Source organism: Neofelis nebulosa, chromosome X (assembly GCF_028018385.1).
Source record: "Neofelis nebulosa isolate mNeoNeb1 chromosome X, mNeoNeb1.pri, whole genome shotgun sequence".
Taxonomy (NCBI): Eukaryota; Metazoa; Chordata; class Mammalia; order Carnivora; family Felidae; genus Neofelis; species Neofelis nebulosa.
In genome coordinates this window covers 49,332,051-49,354,403 of record NC_080800.1, presented here as the reverse complement: position 1 = coordinate 49,354,403, position 22,353 = coordinate 49,332,051, and the positions used below count along the sequence as shown (strand labels likewise).

General features: G+C 38.0%; 1 protein-coding gene across 4 annotated transcripts in view; it reads left to right on the top strand.

Annotated features, from left to right (window-relative positions):
• The window catches only part of PFKFB1 (6-phosphofructo-2-kinase/fructose-2,6-biphosphatase 1), a 129,359-nt gene that overhangs the window by 43,014 nt on the left and 63,992 nt on the right, over window positions 1-22,353 (top strand). The window contains exon 2 of one of the 4 annotated variants that reach the window (XM_058712496.1): window positions 20,038-20,152. The exons of the other annotated variants lie outside the window; for them this stretch is intronic. Within the exon in view, the coding sequence (XP_058568479.1) occupies window positions 20,107-20,152 (46 nt within the window). The 5' untranslated portion in view covers window positions 20,038-20,106. The remainder of the gene's footprint in view (window positions 1-20,037; window positions 20,153-22,353) is intronic. 4 annotated transcript variants of the gene reach the window in all.

Here is a 22,353-nt window from a genome sequence, read left to right as displayed (position 1 = left end):
TGAATGTGTGTGTGTGTGTGTGTGTGTGTTGCCTTGTTGTGTTTTTTTTTCCACAGAAGTAATGTAAATTCAAACCCCAAACCCACATGAAAGCAGGCTTGGGTTAAGAACTCTCAGGAACGTTTATTTATACTTTTGTTCCCTACACAAAAGCAAGGTTGAGACAGTCTCTCTCGGGTGATTTTTTTTAACCAACTGGTAATTTCACCTTTTTGAGTCCTGACTTTAGGCAGACTCTGATTCAGCTTCAGACTTTGAGCTCATAATTTTGTTTAACATGCCCTGTACAACTGGGCCACACAGGAGGGAGGGAGATTTACTCATCTCAGAGCATTACTTGAAAAGACGGATCCCAAGGGGACCCCTCCAGGAACAAAGGAGCTTTCAGGCATCCTTTTTCTCCTCCACCCCCAGTGTAAATACATGGCCACCTATGGGAACCTGTTCAGCACCAACACTCACTACTTGCTTGCACCAAGACACCTGCCCCCTGTGCTTAGCAGATGTGACCTCCCCAGGCATGTTCACCTCATACTTATTGCTGAGGGGCTTCTCTATCAGAAGACCAATGCAAACATTTGCAAACCGCAGTCTCTTGCAGTTCCCTCTGCTGCTGCTGCAGCTGCCTCTGCTGCAGCTTCCAGGTCAAAGGCCCCACAAAGGCATGGATTTGTACCAGAGGATCAAACAATGCTCACAACATGCAAAGAGAGACACTACAGACCAATGGACTGAAGGGAAAAGCAGCAAAGACAGAACAGGGCACATGCAACACACAGAGGAGTCACTCCCTGAAGTGCCAGGTCCTTGGGAACATGGGACACTACACTGCAGGGCATTTCAGGATCTTTTATTCATAAGGACATTACCTAAAGAACAGGAGACATAGCTGTCTTTTGTAACACAGAGAAACAGACAAACAGAGTTAGAAAAAATGAGGAGACAGAGAAATATGTCCCAAATGAAAGAACAGGAGCACACCACAGCAAGAGAACAAAGCAAAATGGATATAAGAAATATGCCTGATACAGAATTTAAAGTAATGATCATAAAGAGACTCACTGGATTTGAAGAAAGAGTGGAGAACATCAGTGAGACCCTTAACAAAGAGGTAAAAAAAAAGAACCAATCAGAGATTAGGAGAACAATAAATGAAATTTAAAAATACACTTGATGGGGGCCCCTGTGTGGCTCAGTTGATTAAACATCTGACTCTTGATTTTGGCTCAGGTCATGATCTCACAGTTCATGCGATTCAGCCCCACATTGGGCTCTACACTGATCATGGAGATTGCTTAGGATTCTCTCTCTCTCCCTCTTTCTCTGCCCCTCCCCCACTTACTCTCTGTCTCTCAAAATGAATACATAAATATATATATATATATTAAAATACACTTGATGGAGTAATAGCAGGCTGGAGGAAACAGAAGAATGGATTAATGACCTGGAAGACAGAGGAATGGAAAGTAATCAAGCTGAGCAAAGGAGACGTAAAAATTATGCAAATTGAGCATAGTCTAAGGGTTTTCAGTAATCCCATAAAGTATAATAACATTTTCATTATAAGGATCCCAGAAGAAGAAATGAGAGAAAAGGGAGTAGAAAATTTATTTTAAAAAAATAATAGCTAAAACAACCCCTAATCTGGGGAAGAAAACAGATATCCAGATCCAGGAGGTACAGAGATCCTCCCAAAATCAACCCAAGGGGGTTCACACCAAGACATATAGCAATTAAAATGGCAAAAAGTAGTGATAAAGAAAAAAAAATTAATTAGCAAGAGAAAAGAAGACAGTTACATACAAGGGAAACCCCACAAGTTCATATGCAGAAATTTTGCAGGCCAGAAGGGAGTGGCATGATATATTCAAATTTCTGAATGGGAAAAATCTGAAGCCAAGAATACTTTATCCAGCAAGGCTATCACTCACAATAGGAGAGATGAAGAGTTTCTCAGACAAACAAAAAACTAAAGGAGTTCATGACCATTAAATCAGCCCTGCTAGAGATATTAAAGGGAACACTTTGAGTGGAAAAGAAAGACAAAAAGTGACAATATGAAGGTAGGAAACACAAAATCAATAAAAATGGATATTTTTGTAAAAAAGTCATGTCAAGAAACTCACAAAATAAATGTATGTAAAACATGAGAACATATAACTAAAACATGGGTAGGAGAGGAGTAAAGAATGGGTTCAACTTAAATGACCATCAGGGCACCTGGGTGGATCAGTCGGTTAAGCGTGTGACTTTGGTTCAGGTCATGACCTCACAGTTTGTGAGTTCAAGCCCTGCATTGGGCTCTGTGATGACAGCTCAAAGCCTGGAGCCTGCTTCAGATTCTATGTCTCCCTATCTCTCTACCCCTCACCCACTTACACTCTGTCTCTCTCTCTCTCTTAAAATAGTAAACATTAAAAAAAATTTTAAAAACCTTAAATGACCCTCAAGTTAATATAGACTGCTATATGCATAAGAGGTTATAAACAAAACTAATGGTAATCTCAAATCAAAAATCAGTAATAAATATAAAAAGAGTAAAGATAAATCCAAATATATCTCTAAAGGAAATCAGCAAACCATGAAAGACAGAAATAGACGGATCAGAGAAAATATTCAGAAACAAACATAAAACAACTAGTAAAATGGCAATAAATACATATCTATCAATAATTATGTTGAGTATAAATGTGCTAAATACTCCAAACAAAAGACACATAGTGAAAGGATGGATAGAAAAAAAAGTACATTTATATGCTGCCTACAAGAGACTCAATTTTGGACCTAAAGACACCTGTTGATTGAAAATGAAGGGAATGGAGAAACTTTTCTTATGCAAACTGATGTCAAAAGAAAGCCAAAGTAGGGAGAATTATTTCAGACAAAATAGACTGTAAAACAAAGACGGTAACAAGAGACAAATAAGCACACTATATCATAATAAAAGGGATTATCCAACAAGAAGATATAGTAATTGTAAATATTTATGCACTCAACAGAGAAGAACCCAAATACATAAAACAATTAATAACAAACATAAAGAAACTAATTGATAATACTACAATAAATAGTAGGGGACTTTAACACCCCACTTACATCAATGGACAGATCATCTGAACAGAAAAGAAACAAGGAAACAATGGCTTTGAATGACACACTGAAACAGATGGATTTAACATATATTCGGAACATTCCATCCTGAAACAGCAGAATAAACACTCTTTTACAGTGCACATGGAATATCCTCAAAAGTAGGTCACAGATTAGCCCCCAAAATAAAACTCAACAATAAAAGAAGATAGATATCATACCATGCATATTTTCAGGCCACATGCTATGACACTAGAAGTCAATCACAAGAAAAAGTCTTCAAAGATCACAAATACATGGAGGTTAAATAACATTCTATTAAACAATGAGAGGTTTAACCAAGAAATCAAAGAAGAAATAAAATAATACCTAGAAACAAATAAAAATGCAGCTAAAGCAGTCCCAAGAAGAAAGTATATAGCAATACAGGCCTACATCAAGAAGCAAGAAAAATCCCAAGTAAACAAATGAATTTTACACCTAGAGAAGCAAGAAAAAGAATAACAAAAATAACCTAAAATGAGCAGAAGAGAGTAAGTAATAAAGATCAGAAATGAAATAAATGATAAATAAGTATAAAACAACGGAAAACATCACCAAAACCAGGAGATGGTCTTTTAAAAAAATAAATAAAACTGATAAACCTCTAACCAGACTTATCAAGGAACAAAGAGGAAGGATTCAAATAAATAAACTCACATATAAGATAGGAGAAATAACAACCAACACCACAGAAATACAAAGAATCAGAAGGGAATACTATGAAAAACTATATGCCAAGAAATTGGACAATCTAGATAAATGGATAAATTCCTAGGAATATATCAACTACAACAATAGAGACAAGAAAAATAGAAAACTTGAACAGACCAATAAGCAGGAAGGAAATTGAATGAGTGATCAAAAAACTCCCAACAAACAAAAGTCCAGGGCCAGATAGATTCACAGACAAATCCTACCAAACATTAAGGAAGAGTTAATACCTACCCTTAAACTATTCCAAAAAATAGAAAAGGAAGAAAAACTTCCAAATTAATTCTATGAGGCCAGCATTACCCTGATATAAAAACCAGATGAAGAATTCACAAAAAAGAGAACTGCAGACTTGTATTCCTGATGAAGATGGATGCAAAAGTTCTCAATAAAATACTAGCAAACCAAATCCAATGGTACATTAAAAGAATCAGAGGGAAGACCCAAGATGGTGGAACAACATGAAAGTTTTTTCTGTGTCTCGCATCCATGAAATACAGCCAGATCAACACTAAACCATCATGCAAACCTAGAAACCTGATTTGAGGATTAACACAAAAATCTGCACAACCTGAACCACAAAAATCAGCAGGTATGCAGCACAGAGAGGTGAACTGGGGGAGAGAGAAGCTGTGGAGGGCAAGGAGCTGTTTTTGCTTGTGGAGAGAAGACAGAGATGGGGGATGGGGAGAATACAGGAAAAGCACCCCCCACTAAATCAGCTAGAGAGAAAGTGGAAAAGTGGAAACAGCCACAGGGACTGAACAATAAACAAAGAAAGGAGAAAGGAGAGGATTTAAATTCCATTAAGCCTCTATAAACAGGGGGGGGTGGAGTCTGAAATCCACAACTTGATACCTGGCAGTGCTCTTGGTGGTAAGGGTGAATTCCCAGGAGCAGAGTGAACTTTGGGGCTCTTTGGGCCACATGGGGAGAGGCAGTTCCCCTTCTGGGAGGACATCTGGTAGATGCTGTTTGGCTCCCCAAAAGCAAAGGCCTAAGTGGACCCGGGAGACCAACCACACTCACTGGTGCTGGAACAAGGTCGTTGGGTTGAACCCAGGTGCCAGATGTGTGCTGTTATTTGCCATAATCCCTGAAACACTGTTGCCACATGATCATGTGAATTTTTTCTGGGGCAGACTGTCACCCAGCCACAGTCTCTGGGCATTGGCAGCAGCACAGTTCCACAAACATTCCTGGGTGTGGCCAGTACCTGGCTATTGCTCGGTGAGACCCTCCCATAGAGGGGCAGAAAGGGTCAAAGCCGAAGTCCCACAGAAGTAAGGGATATGGAAACACAGCCACATCTGAGATAAAACTCAGGAGGGAGGTGCTGCCTGGGGCTTGGTCACGGACCAAGTGTAAAAGCCGTGAGTGGACAGAAGCATAAGACAAAGGATGGGTGCATGATTGCTGATTAGGGAGAACAGAGTTCTGATACGAGAGACTGGGTAGCTGGGGGACACAATTACCACCGCTCCTGGGGATGCCCATACACAACTACAAGTGCCACAACAATCCACCCCAGTAAGCTAAGCATCGCCATTTGGTGGAGAATGGGGCCATTACACTAAGCCCCACCCCACTGGGCCAACCTCGCTCTTCAGGAACACAAGTATCTCCACCTGATTCGTTTATGGACTATAAAGCACCTCATAGTTTGACTTCTAGGCGAAAGAGAAGTAATTTCAATCGTATTTCAGTCAGTTCACTGGTACATCTTTTCAATTTTGGTTTTGTTATTTTTTTCTCTCTTTCTCATTTATTTTCTTTTTCTTTAATACAGAAAGAGAAAAAAATATTTTTATTTTCAATATTTATTAAAAATAATTTGCTTACTTTTTTCTACTATATTTTTTACTTTTGTGTAATTTTTTTTCAAATTCTATTTTACTTCCATCATTTCATTTTATTCTATTTCACTGTATTCATTTTTTTTCAAATTTAAAAACAATTCACTATTTTTTTTCTTTTCCTTTTTTTCTCTAATTATTCAAGCCCCTTTTCAACACCCAGACCAAAACACACCTAGGATCATCATTTATTTGATTTTTGTGTGTTTGTTGTTATTAATTTTTTAATTTTATTTTTTCATTATTTTTACCTCATTAATTGCTTTGCTCCCTTCAAAATGGTGAAACAAAGGAATTCACCCCCAAAGAAAGAGCAGGAAGTAATGACATCCAGGGACTTAACTAACACAGATATAAGCAAGATGTCTGAACCAGAATTTAGAATCACAATAATAAGAATACTAGCAGGAGCCAAAAATAGAATAGAATCCCTTTCTGCAGAGATAAAAGAAGTAAAAGCTAGTCAGAAGGAAATAAAAAATACTATAACTGAGCTGCAATCTCCAATGTGTGCCACGGCGGTAAGGATGGATGAGGCAGAGCAGAGAATCAATGATGTAGAGGACAGACTTATGGAGAATAATAAAGCAGAAAAGAGAGAGACTAAGGCAAAAGAGCACGATTTAAGAATTAGAGAAATCAGAGACTCATTAAAAAGGAATAACATCAGAATCACAGGGGTCCCAGAAGATGAGGAGAGAGAAAATGGGGTAGAAGGGTTATGTGAGCAAATCATAGTGGAAAGCTTTCCTAACCTGGGGAAAGACGCAGACATCAAAATCCAGGAAGCACAGAGGGCTCCCATAAAATTCAACAAAAACCGACCATCAACAAGGCATATCATAGTCAAATTCACAAAATATTCAGGCAAAGAAAAAATCATGAAAGCAGCAAGGGGAAAAAGTTCTTAACCTCCAAGGGAAGACAGATCAGGTTTGCAGCAGGCCTATCCACAGAAACTTGGCAGACCAGAAAGGAGAGGCAGGATATATTCAATGTGCTGAATCAGAAAAATATGCAGGCACGAATCTTTATCCAGCAAGGCTGTGATTCAAAATAGAAGGAGAGATTAAAAGTTTCCCAGACAAACAAAAATTAAAGGAACTTGTGACCACTAAACCAGCCCTGCAAGAAATTTTAAGAGGGATTCCCTGAGAGGAGAAAACATTTAAATAAATAAATAAATAAATAAATAAATAAATAAATAAATAAAATACCAAAAACAACAAAGATTAGAAAGGACCAGAGAACACCACCAGAAACTCCAACTCTACAAGAATCATAATGGCAATAAATTCATATCTTTCAGTACTCACTCTAAATGTCAATGTACTCATTACTCCAATTAAAAGACTTAGGGTAACAGAATGGATAAGAAAACAAGATCCATCTATATGCTGTTTACAAGACACCCACTTTAGACCTAAAGACACCTTCAGATTGAAAATGAGGGGATGGAGAACCATCTATCATGTCAATGGTCAACAAAAGAAAGCTGGAGTAGCCATACTTGTATCAGACAATCTAGACTTTAAAATAAAGACTGTAACAAGAGGTGAAGAAGGGCATTATATCATAATGAAGGTATCTATCCACCAAGAAGATCCATCTGTCCACCAAGAAGAAATTGCAAACATTTATGCTCCAAATGTGAGAGCACCCAAATATATAAATCAATTAATCACAAACATAGAGAAACTCATTGATAAAATGCCATAATAGTAGGTGACTTCAATACCTCACTTACAACAATGGACAGATCATGTAATCAGAAAATCAACATGGAAACAATGGCTTTGAATGACACACTGGACCAGATGGACTAAACAGATATATTCAGAACACTTCATCCTAAAGCAGTAGAATATACATTCTTCTCCAGTGCACGTGGAACGTTCTCCAGAATAGACCACATACTGGGACACAAATCATCCCTCAACAAGTACAAAAAGATTGAGATCATACCATGTATATTTTCAGACCACAATGCTATGAAACTCGAAATCAACCAGAAGTAAAAATTTGTAAAGGTAAGAAATACTTGGAGACTACATAACATCCTACTAAAGAATGAATGAACTAACCAAGAAGTTAAAGAGGAAATTAAAAAGGACATGGAAGCCAACGAAAATGATAACACCACAGCCCAAAACCTCTGGGATACAGCAAAGGCGGTCACAAGAGGGAAGTATATAGTAATCACAGGCCTTCCTAAAGAAGGAAGAAAGGTCTCAGACACAACCTAACCTTCCACCTTAAAGAGCTGGAAAAGAACAGCAAATAAAATCTAAAATTAGCAGAAGAGAGGAAGTAATAAGGATTAGAACAGAAATCAATGCTATTGAAACAAACAGACAAATAAACAAACAAACAAAACCCAGTAGGACAGGTCAATGAAACCAGAAGCTGGTTCTTTGAAAAAATTAACAAACTTGGTAAACCACTAGGCAGTTTGATCAAAAAGAAAAAGGAAAGGACCCAAATAAATAAAACCAAGAATGAAAGAGGAGAGATCACAACCAACACACCAGAAATAAAAACAATAATAAGAGAATATTATGAGCAATTATACGTCAATAAAATGGGCAATCTGGAAGAAATGGACAAATTTCTAGAAAGAAATAAACTGCAAAAACTGAAACAGGAAGAAATAGAAAATTTTAACAGACCCATAACCAGTAAAGAAATCTAACTAGTAATCACAAATCTCCCAAAAACCAAGAGTCCATGGCCAAGTGGCTTTCCAGGGGAATCCTACCAAACATTTAAGGAGTATACACCTATTCTCTTGAAGCTGTTCCAAAAAATAGAAATGTAAGAAAAACTTCCAAACTCTTTCTATGAAGCCAGCATTACCTTGATTCTGAAAACAGAGACCCACTAAAAAGTAGAACTATAGACCAATCTCCCTGATGAACATGAATGCAAAAATCCTCAACAAGATATTAGCCATCCAGATCCAACAATAAATTTAAAAAGTTATTCATCATGACCAAGTGTGATTTATACCTGGGATGCAGGGCTGGTTCAATATCTGCAAAATATTTAGCATAATTCATCACATCAATAAAAGAAAGGACAAGAACCAAATGATCCTCTCAATAGATGCAGAGAAAGCACTTGACAAAATACAACATCCTCTCTTGATAAAAACCCTCAAGAAAGTAGGGATAGAAGGATCATACCTCCAGATCATAAAAGCCATATGTGAACGACCCAACACTAATATCATCCCCAACTGGGAAAAACTGAGAGCTTTCCCCTTAAGGTCAAAGAACAAGACAGGGATATCCACTCTCACCACTGTCATTCAACATAGTATTGGAAGTCTTAGCCTCTGCAGACAACACAAGGAAATAAAGGCAGCCAAATCGGCCAGGAAGAGGTCAAATTTTCACTCATAGAAGATGACTTGATACTCTATATTGAAAACCTAAAAGATTCCACCAAAAAACTGCTAGAACTGATTCATGAATTCAGCAAAGTTGCAGGATATAAAATCAACACACAGAAATCGGTTGCATTCCTATACACCAACAATGAAGCAGCAGAAAGAGAAATCGAGGACTTGATCCCATTTACAGTTGCACAAATAACCATGAAATACCTAGGAATAAATCTAACCAAAGAGGTAAAAAATCTATACACTGAACACTATAGAAAGCTTATGAAAGAAATTGAAGAAGACAGAAAGAAATGGAAAAAGATTCCATGCTCCTGGATAGGAAGACAAATACTGTTAAAATGTTAATACTACCCAAAGCAATCTGCATACTCAATGCAATCCCTACCAAAATAACACCAGCATTCTTCACAGAGCTAGGAAAAATAATCCTAAAATTTGTATGGAACCATAAAAGACCCGAATAGCCAAAGCAATCTTGAAGAAGAAAACCAAAACCGGAGGCATCACAATCCCAGACTTCAAGCTATACTAAAAGTTGTAATCATCAAGACAGTATGGTACTGGCACAAGAACAGACACTCAGATCAATGGAACAGAATAGAGAACTCAGAAATGGACCCACAAACATATGGCCAACTAATCTATGACAAAGCAGGAAAGAATATCCAATGGAATAAAGACAGTCTCTTCAGCAAGTGGTGCTGGGAAAACTGGACAGCGACATGCAGAAGAATGAACCTGGACCACTTTCTTACCCCATACACAAAGATAAACTCAAAATGGATGAAAGACCTCAATGTAAGACAGGAAGCTATCAAAATCCTCGAGGAGAAAGCAGGCAAAAACCTCTTTGATATTGGCTGCAGCAACTTCTTACTCAACACGTCTCTGGAGGCAAGGGAAACAAAAGCAAAAATGAACTACTGGGACCTCATCAAAATAAAAATCTGCACAGTGAAGGAAAGAATCAGCAAAACTGAAAGGGAACCAACGGAATGGGAGAAGATATTTACAAATGACATATCAGATACAGGGTTAGTATCCAAAGTCTACAAAGAACTTATCCAATTCAACACCCAAAAAACAAATAATCCAGTGAAGAAATGGGCAAAAGACATGAACAGACACTTCTACAAAGAAGACATTCAGATGGCCAACCAACACATGTAAAAATGCTCCACATCACTCATCATCAGGGAAATAAAAGTCAAAACCACAATGGGATGCCAGCTCACACTGTCAAAATGGCTAACATAAACAACTCACGCAACAACAGGTGTGGCAAGGATGTGGAGAAAGAGGATCTCTTTTGCATTGCTGGTGGGAATGCAAACTTGTGCAGCTACTCTGGAAAACAGTATGGAGGTTCCTCATAAAATTAAAAATAGAACTACCCCACGACCCACAATTGCACTACTTTTATTTAAATTCAAGTTAGTTAACATACAGTGTAGTAATAGTTTCAGATATACAATATAGTGATTCAATACTGCCGTACAATACCCAGTGCTCATCACGGCTGCACCCCTTAATTGCCATCAGCTATTTACCCAACCCTCAATCAACTCCCCTCTGTTAACCATCAATTTGTTCTTTTTTTTAATAAGAAATTTATTGTCAAATTGGTTTCCATACAACACCCAGTGCTCATCCAAACAGGTGCTCTCCTCAATACCATCACCCACTCTCCCCTCCCTCCCACGTCCCATCAACCCAAGGTTTGTTCTCAGTTTTTAAGAGTCTCTTATGTTTTGGCTCCCTCCCTCTCTAACCTTTTTTTTTTCCCTTCCCCTCCCCCATGGTTTTCTATTAAGTTTCTCGGGATCCACATGTGAATGAAAACATATGGTATCTGTCTTTCTCTGTATGATTTATTTCACTTAGCATAACACTCTCCAGTGCCATCCACATTGCTACAAAAGGCCATATTTCACTCTTTCTCATTGCCATGTAGTATTCCATTGTGTATATAAACCACAATTTCTTTATCCATTTATCAGTTCATGGACATTTAGGTTCTTTCCATAATTTGGCTAGTGTTGAAAGTGCTGCTATAAACATTGGGGTAAAGGGCCCCTATGCATCAGCACTTCTGTATCCCTTGGGTAAATTCCTAGCAGTGCTATTGCTGGGTCATGTGGTAGATCTATTTTTAATTTTATGAGGAACCTTCACACTGTTTTCCAGAGCGGCTGCACCAGTTTGCATTCCCACCAACAGTCCAAGAGGGTTCCCATTTCTCCACATCCTCTCCAGCATCTATAGTCTCCTGATTTGTTCATTTTAGCCACTCTGACTGACCTGAGGTGGTATCTCATTGTGGTTTTCATTTTTATTTCCCTGATGAGGAGCGACGTTGAGCATCTTTTCATGTTCCTGTTGGCCATCTGAATGTCTTCTTTAGAGAAGTGTCTCTTCAATGTTTTCTGCCCATTTCTTCACTGGATTGTTTGTTTTTAAGGTGTGGAGCTTGGTGACCTCTTTATAGATTTGGGATACTAGCCCTTTGTCCGATATGTTACTTGCAAATATCTTTTCCCATTCCGTTGGTTGCCTTTTAGTTTTGTGGATTGTTTCCTTTGCAGTGCAGAAGATTTTTATCTTCATGAGGTCCCAATAGTTCAGTTTTGCTTTTAATTCCCTTGCCTTTGGAGATGTGTCAAGTAAGAAATTGCTGCGGCTGAGGTCAGAGAGTTTTTTTCCTGCTTTCTCCTCTAGGGTTTTGATGGTTTCCTGTCTCACATTCAGGTCCTTTATCCATTTTGAGTTGTGGTTTTTTTTTTTTTTTTTTTTTTTTTTTTTTTTTTTGTGAATGGTGTAAGAAAGTGGTCTAGTTTCAATCTTCTGCATGTTGCTGTCCAGTTCTCCCAGCACCATTTATTAAAGAGACTGTCTTTTTTCCATTGGATATTCTTTCCTGCTTTGTCAAACACTATTTGGCCACACTTTTGTGGGTCTAATTCTGGGGTTTCTGTTGTATTCCATTTGTCTATGTGTCTGTTTTTGTGCCAATACCATGCTGTCTTGATGATTACAGCTTTGTAGTAGAGGCTAAAGTCTGGGATTGTGATGCCTCCCACTTTGGTCTTCTTCTTCAATATTACTTTGGCTATTCAGAGCCTTTTGTGGTTCCATACGAATTTTAGGATTGCTTGTTCTAGCTTCGACAAGAATGCTGGTGCAATTTTGATTGGGATTGCATTGAATGTGTAGATAGCTTTGGGTAGTATTGAGATTTTGACAATATTTATTCTTCCAATCCATGAACACGGAATGTTTTTCCATTTCTTTATATATTCTTCAATTTCCTTCATAAGCTTTCTATGGATTTCAGCATACAGATCTTTTACATCTTTAGTCAGGTTTATTCCTAGGTATTTTGTGTTTCTTGGTGCAATTGTGAATGGGATCAGTTTCTTTATTTGTCTTTCTTTTGTTTCATTATTAGTGTATAAGAATGCAACTGATTTCTGTACACTGATTTTGAATCCTGCGACTTTGCTGAATTCATGTGTCAGTTCTAGCAGAATTTTGGTAGAATCTATCTGGTTTTCCATGTATAATATCATGTCTTCTGCAAAAAGTGAAAGCTTGACTTCATCTTTGCCAATTCTGATGCCTTTGATTTCATTTTGTTGTCTTATTACTGATGCTAGCACTTCCAAAACTATGTGAAACAACAGCGGTGAGAGTGGACATTCCTGTCGTGTTCCTGATCTCAGGGGGAAACCTCTCAGTTTTTCCCCATTGAAGATGATATTAGCTGTGGGCTTTGCATAAATGGCTTTTCTGATGTTTAAGTATGTCCCTTCTATCCCAACTTTTTCGAGGGATTTTATTAAGAACGGATGCTGAATTTTATCAAATGCTTTTTCAGCATCGATTGACAGGATCATATGGTCCTTATCTTTTCTTTTATTAATGTGATGTGTCACATTGATTGATTTCCGAATGTGGAACCAGCCCTGCAGCCCAGGAATGAATCCTACTTGATCATGGTGAATAATTCTTTTTATATGCTGTTGAATTCGATTTGCTAGTATCTTATTGAGAATTTTTGCATCTATATTCATCAGGGATATTGGCCTGTAGTTCTCTTTTTTTTGTTGGGTCTCTGTCTGGTTTAGGAGTCAAAGTAATGCTGGCTTCATAGAATGGGTCTGGACGTTTTCCTTCCCTTTCTGTTTCTTGGAACAGGTTAAGAAGGATAGGTATTAACTGTACTTTAAATGTCTGATAGAATTTCCCTGGGAAGCCATCTGGTCCTGGACTCTTATTTGATGGGAGATTTTTGATAACTGATTCAATTTTTTCTCTGGTTATGCGTCCATTAATGTTTTCTATTACTTCATGTTTGAGTTTTGGAAGTGTGTGGATGCTAAGGAATTTTTCCATTTCTTCCAGGTTGTCCAGTTTGTTGGCAGATATTTTTTCATAGGGTTTCCTGATAATTGCCCATATTTCTGAGGGATTGGTTGTAATAATTCCATTTTCATTCATGATTTCATCTAATTGGGTCATCTTCCTTTTCTTTTTGAGAAGCCTGGCTAGAGGTTTATCAATTTTGTTTAATTTTTCAAAAAAACCAACTCTTGGTTTCACTGATCTGCTCTACAGTTTTTTGGGGTTTTTTTTTAGATTTTATATTGTTTATTTTTGCTCTGATCTTTATTATTTCTCTTCTGCTGGTTTTGGGGTGTCTTTGCTCTTCTGCTTCTATTTCCTTTAGGTGTGCTGGTAGATTTTGTATTTGGGATTTTTCTTGTTTCTTGAGATAGGCCTGGATTGCAATGTATTTTCCTCTCAGGACTGCCTTTGCTGCATCCCAAAGCGTTTGCATTGTTGTATTTTCATTTTCATTTGTTTCCATATGTTTTTAAATTTCTTCTCTAATTGCCTGGTTGACCCATTCATTCTTTTGTAGGGTGTTCTTTAACCTCCATGCTTTTGGAGGTTTTCCAGACTTTTTCCTGTGGTTGATTTCAAATGTCATAGCATTGTGGTCTGACAGTGTGAATGGTATGATCTCAATTCTTTTATACTTATGAAGGGCTGTTTTGTGACCCAGTATGTGATCGATCTTGGAGAATGTTCCATGTAAACTTGAGTAGAAAGTGTATTCTGTTGCTTTGGGATGCAGAGTTCCAAATATATCTGTCCAGTCCATCTGATCCAATGTATCATTCAGGGCCCTTGTTTCTTTATTGATCCTGTGTCTAGATGATCTGTCCATTACTGTAAGAGGAGTATTAAAGTCCCCTGCAATGACCACATTCTTATCAGTAAGGTTGCTTATGTTTGTGCATAATTGTTTTATATATTTGGGGGCTCCTGTATTTGGCACATAGACATTTATAATTGTTTAGCTCTTCCTGATGGATAGAGGGTGTAATTATTATATAATGCCATTCTTCATCTTTATTACAGCCTTTAATTTAAAGTCTGATTTGTCCAAGGGCACCTGGGTGGCTCAGTTGATTAACCGTCCGACTTCGGCTCAGGTAATGATTTCGCTGTTTGTGAGTTAGTGCCCTGCGTCAGGCTCTGTGCTGACAGCTCAGAGCCTGGATCCTGCTTCGGATTCTGTGTCTCCTTCCCTCTCTGCCCCTCCCCCACTTGTTCTCTGTCTCTCTCTGTCTATCAAAAATAAATAAATGTAAAAGAAAATAATTCTAGTTTGTCTGATATTAGTATGGCTACTCCAGCTTTCTTTTGACTTCCAGTAGCATGATAGATAGTTCTCCATCCCCTCACTTTCAACCTGAAGGTGTCCTCAAGTCTAAAATGTGTCTCTTGTAGACAGCAAATAGATGGGTCTTGTTTTTTTTATCCATTCTGATACCCTATGTCTTTTGGTTGGAGCATTTAGTCCATTTACATTCAGTTTTATTAAAAGATATGGGTTTAGAGTCATTGTGATGTCTGTAGGTTTCATGCTTGCAGTGATGCCTCTGGTAGTTTGTGGTCCTTGCAACATTTCACTCACAGGATCCCCATAGGATATGTTGTAGGGTTGGTTTAGTCGTGATGAATTCCTTCAGTTTTTGTTTGTTTGGGAAGACCTTTATCTCTCCTTCTATTCTAAATGACAGACTTGCTGGATAAAGGATTCTTGGCTGCATATTTTTTTCTGTTCATCACATTGAAGATTTCCTGCCATTCCTTTCTGGCCTGCCAAGTTTCAGTAGATAGGTCTGTCACTAGCCTTATCGGTCTCCCTTTATGTGTAAGAGCGTGTTTATCCCTAGCTGCTTTCAGAATTTTCTCTTTATGCTTGTATTTTGCCAGTTTCACTATGATATGTCATGCAGAAGATCAATTCAAGTTACATCTGAAGGGAGTTCTCTGTGCCTCTTGGATTTCTGTGCCTTTTTCCTTCCCCAGATCAGGGAAGTTCTCAGCTATGATTTGTTCAAGTACACCTTCAGCCCCTTTCTCTCTCTCTTCCTCTTCTGGAATTGCTATTATACGGATATTGTTGCGTTTAATTGCATCACTTAGTTCTCTAATTTTCCCCTCGTACTCCTGGATCTTTTATCTCTCTTTTTCTCAGCTTCCTCTTTTTCCATAATTTTATCTTCTAATTCACCTATTCTCTCCTCTGCCTCTTCAATCTGAGCTGTGGTCGCCTCCATTTTATTTTTCACCTCATCTTTGCATTTTTTAGCTCCTCGTGACTATTTCTTAGTCCCTTGATCTCTGTAGCAACAGATTCTGTGCTGTGCTCTATACTTTTTTCAAGCCCATAGGTTAATTTTATGACTATTATTCTAAATTCTTGCTCTGTTATATTGCTTAAATCATTTTTGATCAATTTGTTAACTATCGCTACTTCCAGGAGTTTCTTTTGAGGAAAATTCTTCCATTTTGTCATTTTGAATAGTCCCTGGGGTGCCACAGAACTTCAGGGCACTTCCTCTGTGCTGTCTGGAGTAACTTGTGTTGGTGGGCGGGAACACAGTCAGACCTGATGTCTGTCCCCAGCCCACTGCTGGGGCCATAGTCAGACTGGTGTGTACCTTATCTTTCCCTCTCCCAGGGGCAGGACTCACTGTGGAGTGGTGTGGACCCTGTGTGGGTTACTTGCACACTTCGAGGGTTGTGGTGCTGCTATGATGGCTCTGGCATATTAGCCGGGGTGGATAAGCAAGCTTCACAGGGGCAGGAGGGGCAGGCTCAGCTTGCTTTGCCATCAGTTGTCCCCTGCGGGAAGGGCCCTGCAGCACCGGGAGGGAGGCTGACCCGTCAGAGGGATGGATCCACAGAAGCACAGCATTGGGTGTTTGCGCGGTGCAAGCAAGTTTGGTGAACTGATTCCCTTTGGGGTTTTGGCTGGGGAAATGGGAGAGGGAGATGGCGGTGACCAATGCCTTTGTTCCCTGCCAAGGTGAGCTCTGTCTTCCAGGGCTCAATACATCTCCTCCCCAATGTCCTCTCACCCTCCCACTCTCCGAGCAGAGCTGTTGACTTATAACATTCCAGATGTTAAGTCCCATTGGCTATCAGTACTCATGGAGTCCTCCCCCTCCGCTTTTGCATGCCAGACTTCAGGGGCTCTGCCTTGCCAGGCAGGCTGCCTTTCCACTGCCCTAGTTCCCTCCCACCAGTCCGTGTAGCATGCACTGCCTCTCTACCCTTTCTACCCTCTTCTGTGGGCCTCTTGTCTACACTTGGCTCCAGAGAGTCCATTCTGCTTGTCTTCTGGTGGTTTTCTGGGTTATTTAGGCAGATGTGGGTGGAATCTAAGTGATCAGCAGGACGAGGTGAGTCCAGCGTCCTCCTTCACTGCCATCTTCTCCCTCACCATATATCTAAAAAACCTCAATTTGTTCTTTATAGTTAACAGTCTTTTTCTTTGTTTTCCTCTCTCTCTTTTGTTCCCCATTGCTCAGTTGTTTTGTTTCTCAAATTCCACATATGAATGACATCATATGTTTTTTTTCTCTGACTTATTTCACTTAACATAATACTCTCTAGTGCCATCCTTGTTGTTGCAAATGGCAAGACTTAATTCTCTTTTATGGCTGAGTAATATTACATATATATATGTGTGTATATATATATACATATACATATATATGTATATATATAGTGTATATATATATACATATATATACGTATATATATGTATATATGTATATATATATATATATACATATATATATACGTATATATATGTATATATATATCTTGTTCTTTATCCATTACTGTGTCAATGAACACTTGGGCAGTTTCCATAATTTGGCAATCGTAAATAATGCTGCTATAAACATTGGGGTGAATTTATCCATTTGAATTAATATTTTTGTATTGTTGGGGTAAATATTTAGGAGTACAATTGCTGGATCATATGATAGTCCTATTTTTAAAATTTTGAGGAGCCCAGCCCCCATAATGTTTTCCACAGTGGCTGCACCTGTTTGCACTCCCACCAACAGTGCAAGAAGGTTCTATTTTCTCCACATCCTTAACAACACATGTTGTTCTTGTGTTGTTGGTGTTATCCATTCCGACAGGTATGAGATGAATCTCATTATAGTGTGGATTTGTATTTCCCTGATGATCAGTGATGTTGACCACATCTTTTCCTGTGCCCGATGGCCATTTCTATGTCTTTGGAAAAATGTCTATTCGTGTCTTCTGCTCATTATTTAATTGGATTATATATTTTTTGGGTGTTAAGTTTTTTAAATTATTTTTAAATTAATTAATTAATTAATTTTTATTTTTTGACATTTATTTATTATTGAAAGACAGAGAGAGACAAAGCATGAGCATAGGAGGGCCTTTAAAGCGGGGAGACACAGAGTCCAAAGCGGGCTCCAGGCTCTGAGCTGTCATCACAGTTCCTGACGCCGGGTTCAAACCCATAAACTGGGAGATCATGACCTGAGCTGAAGTCAGACGCTTAACCGACTGAGCCACCCAGGCACCCTTTAATTTATTTTTTTTTAATTACATACAATTTAGCTAACATATAATGTAATGATTGTTTCAGGAGTAGAATTTAGTTATTCGTCACTTGCATATAACACCCAGTGTTCATCTCAACAAGTGTCCTCCTTAATGCCCCTTGCCCATTTAGCCCATCCCCCCACCAAAACTCTGCCAGCAACCCTCAGTTTGTTCTCTGTATTTAAGTGTCTTTTAGGTTTGTCCCCCTCCCTGTTTTAATATTTTTTTTGCTTCCCTTCCTTTATGTTCATCTGCTTTGTATCTTAAATTCCATATGTGAGTGAAGTCATATGATATTTGTCTTTCCCTGATTGACTACTTTTGCTTAGCATAACACACTCTAGTTCCATCCACATTGTTGCAAATGGCAAGATTTCATTCTTTCTGATAGCTGAGTAATATTCCATTGTGTGTATGTGTATATATATGTGTGTACACACACACACACACACACACATTCCATATATTCCATATATACATATATATACCACATCTTCTTTATCTATTCATCAGTCAATGGGCATTTGGGCTCTTTCCATACTTGGGCTATTGTCAATAGTGCTGCTATAAACACTGGGGTGAATATGTCCCTTCGAAATAGCACTCCTGTATTTTTGGATAACTACCTAGTAGTGCAATTGCTGGGTCATAGGGTAGTTCTATTTTTAATTTTTTGAGGAACCTCGATACTAATTTCCAAAGTGGCTGCACCAGTTTGCATTCCCATGAGCAATGCAAAAGGGATCCTCTTTCTCAGCATCCTCACCAACATCTGTTGTTTCCTGGGTTGTTAATTTTAGCCATTGTGACTGGTGTGAGGTGGTATCTCATTGTGGTTTTGATTTGTATTTCCCTGATGATGAGTGATGTTGAGCATTTTTTTATGTGTCTGTTAGCCATCTGTATGTCTTTGGAAAAGTGTCTATTCATGTCTTTTGCCCAGTTCTTCACTGGGTTATTTGTTTTTTGGGGTGTTAACTTTGATAAGTTCTTTATAGATTTTGGATACTAACCCTTTATCTGATATTTCATTTGCAAATACAGACACATAGATACAATGGAATAGAGAACCCAGAAATGGGCCCACAAACATCTGCCAACTAATCTTTGACAAAGCAGGAAAGAATATCCAATGGAAAAAAGACAGTCTTTTCAGCAAATGAACCTGGACCACTTTCTTGCACCGTACACAAAAATAAATTAAAACTGGATGAAATATCTTTTAGAAGTTTTATATATTTACATTATATATTTAGCACAATAATCTATTTTGAGTTCCTTTTTGCAAAAGTACAAGGTTTGTGTTGAGGTTCGTGTTTTGTATAGGGAGTTCCATTTGTTCTAGCAACACTTTTGAAAAGTCTCTATTTTCTCCATTGAATTGCTTTCGATTTTCCTAAATCAATTGACTGTATTTGTGTGGGTCTATTTGTGGGCTCTCTATTCTAATCCATTGACATATATGTCTATCCTTTTGACAATACCACACTGTCTTGAGCACTGTAGTTTTATAGTAAATCTTAAAATCAGGTACGGAGTTTCCTCCAAAATTGTTATTAACTTGCAAATTATTTTAACTATTTTAGTTCCTTTGATCTTCCATATTAACTTTAGAGTTGGTTTGTCTATATTTTCAAAAAATCCTGATGATAGTTTTTGTTGATATTCTGTTAAATCTGTAGGTCATTTTGGAGAAAATGGACATATTTACTATGTTGAGTCTTTCAATCCATGAACACGATATGCGTATTTATTTAGTTGTTTGATTTCTTTTAGGAGCATTTTGCAGTTTTCAGCATACAGATCTTATACAGGTTTTGTTAGTATTATACCTAAGTATTTTTTTTATCTTATTAGAAGTATTATAGTTTTTTCATTAATTTTGTTCTTTAACTATTAATTGCTTATTTATCAGAATATGATTGACTTTTTTGTGTTGACATTGTATCCTGTGAAATTAATAAAATCACTTACTAGTTCTAGGAGTATTTGTTGCTTGGAACCCTCTCAGGACCTTCCCAGGTGTAATATGAACCTAGACCCCTTATGAAGAAGGCAGGGAAAGATCAAAGAAAGAGGCAGGCCATTCCAGGTGGGTAGGCAGAAATTTTTAATAATAATAATGGGAACCTACATACAAGGCTCGTCTTGGCTGGCAGCAAGAAAAATGGATCCCTGCACCTGGTCTCCAAATCTTAAAAGTTTATCATGAGGCCCTAACTGGCTCAGTAACATACTATGCAGGTGTTTTCCTTTATTTTTTCCCTTTATTTTAGAGAGAAAGAGCGTGAGTGAGGGAGAGGGGCAGAGGGAGAGAGAGAAACTTAAGCAGACTCCACACTGAGCATGGAGCCTGATGCAGGGCTTGTCCCACGATCTTGTGATCATGACCTAAACAGAAACCAAGACTCAGATGCTCAACATACTGAGCCACCCAGACACCCCGGTATTTTCATTTAAAAAATGTTTATTTATTTTGAGAGACAGAGGGAGGTGCAGAGTGAAAGGGTGAGAAAGAGAATCCCAAGGAGTGTCCTCGCTGTCACCACAGGGCCCAATGATCTCACAAACCGTGAGATCATGACCTTAGCTGAAATCAAGAGTTAGACATTTAACTGACTTAGCCGCCCAGACACCACTCCCCCACCCCCATGCAGGTATTTCCAACACATCATCATCTCAATTTTGTCCTTGGAGCAGCCTCTGGGAGTGGGAAAAGCAAGTGGAACCCATATTCCTAGGACAGAGAAGGGAGTGAGGAGCCTCTGAGTGCTTAGGTCCAGCTCATGGGGCAATTGGCTATCATGTATTTTGATGATGTTCCTCAACAGAATTTTTTGCAGATTTACTGGATTTTTGTACAATCTGTATACAATCTGTATACCTTTTATTTGTTTGTTTTTGGCTTATAATACTGACTAGGAGTTTTAGTGCTATTGAATACAAGTGATGAAAGTAGATATCCTTGCTTTGTTCCTTTTTTTCCATTGTTTTCTGTTTCTTTCTTTTGAAATTTTTACTTAAATTGTACTTAGTTAACATACAGTACAATATTGGTTTCAATTGAATTCAGTGACTCATTACTTACATACAACACCCAGTGCTCATCATAACAATGATCTCCTTAATACCCATCACCCGTCTAGCCCATCTCCCACCTCATCCTTCCATCAATCTTCAGTTTGTTCTCTATCATTAAGAGACTCGTGGTTTTTCTTTCTCCAATAGGTTCATCTGCTTTGTTTCTTAAATTCCACATATGTGTGAAATCATATGAAATTTGTCTTCCCTGACTGACTTATTTCACTTAGTATAATACCTTCTAGCTCCATTCATGTTGGTACAAATGGCAAGATTTCATTCTTTTTGATGACTGAGTGTGTATATATATATATATATATATATATATATATATTACATGTTATAATATATAATGTGTATCATATATAATATAATATATTATATATGTTATACAATATATAATATATAATGTGTATGTATATATGTATAATATATAAATATATATAATGTAATATATATATACATACTAGTAATGTATATATATACATACACACAAACACACACACACACACAGACACACACACACCATCTCTTCTTTATCCATTTAACAGTTGATAGACATTTAGGCTCTTTCCACAGTTAGGTTATTGTTGATAATGCTGCTATAAACATTGAGGTGCATGTACCCCTTTGAATCTATATTTTTGTATTCTTCAGGTAAGTACCTAATAGTGCAATTGCAGGATCATAGGGTAGTTCTATTTTTAACTTTTTGAGGAACCTCCATACTGTTCTCCAGAGTGACTGCACCAGTTTGTATTCCCACCAGCAGTTCAAGGGGGTTCCCCCTTCTCCACATTCTAACTAACACCTGTTGTTTCCTGTGTTATTAATTTTAACCATTCTGACAGGTGTAGGGTGGTATCTCATCGTGGTTTTGATTTGTATTGCCCTGATGTAGAGTGATGTTGAGCATCTTTTCATGTGTCTGTAAGCCATCAGGGTGTCTTCTTTGGAAATAGTGTCTATTCATGTCTTCTGCCCATTTCTTAACTGATTTTTTTTGAATTTTTAAATTTTATTTAAATCCAGGTAGTTAACATATAGTGTAATAATTATTTCAGGAGTAGAATTCAATGATTCATCACTTACATAATATATCCAGTGCTCCCCCTAACAAGTGCCCTCCTTAATACCTATCACCCATTTAGCCCATCCCCCCAACCAACACCCCTCCAGCAACCCTCAGTTTGTTCTCTGTATTTAAGAGTC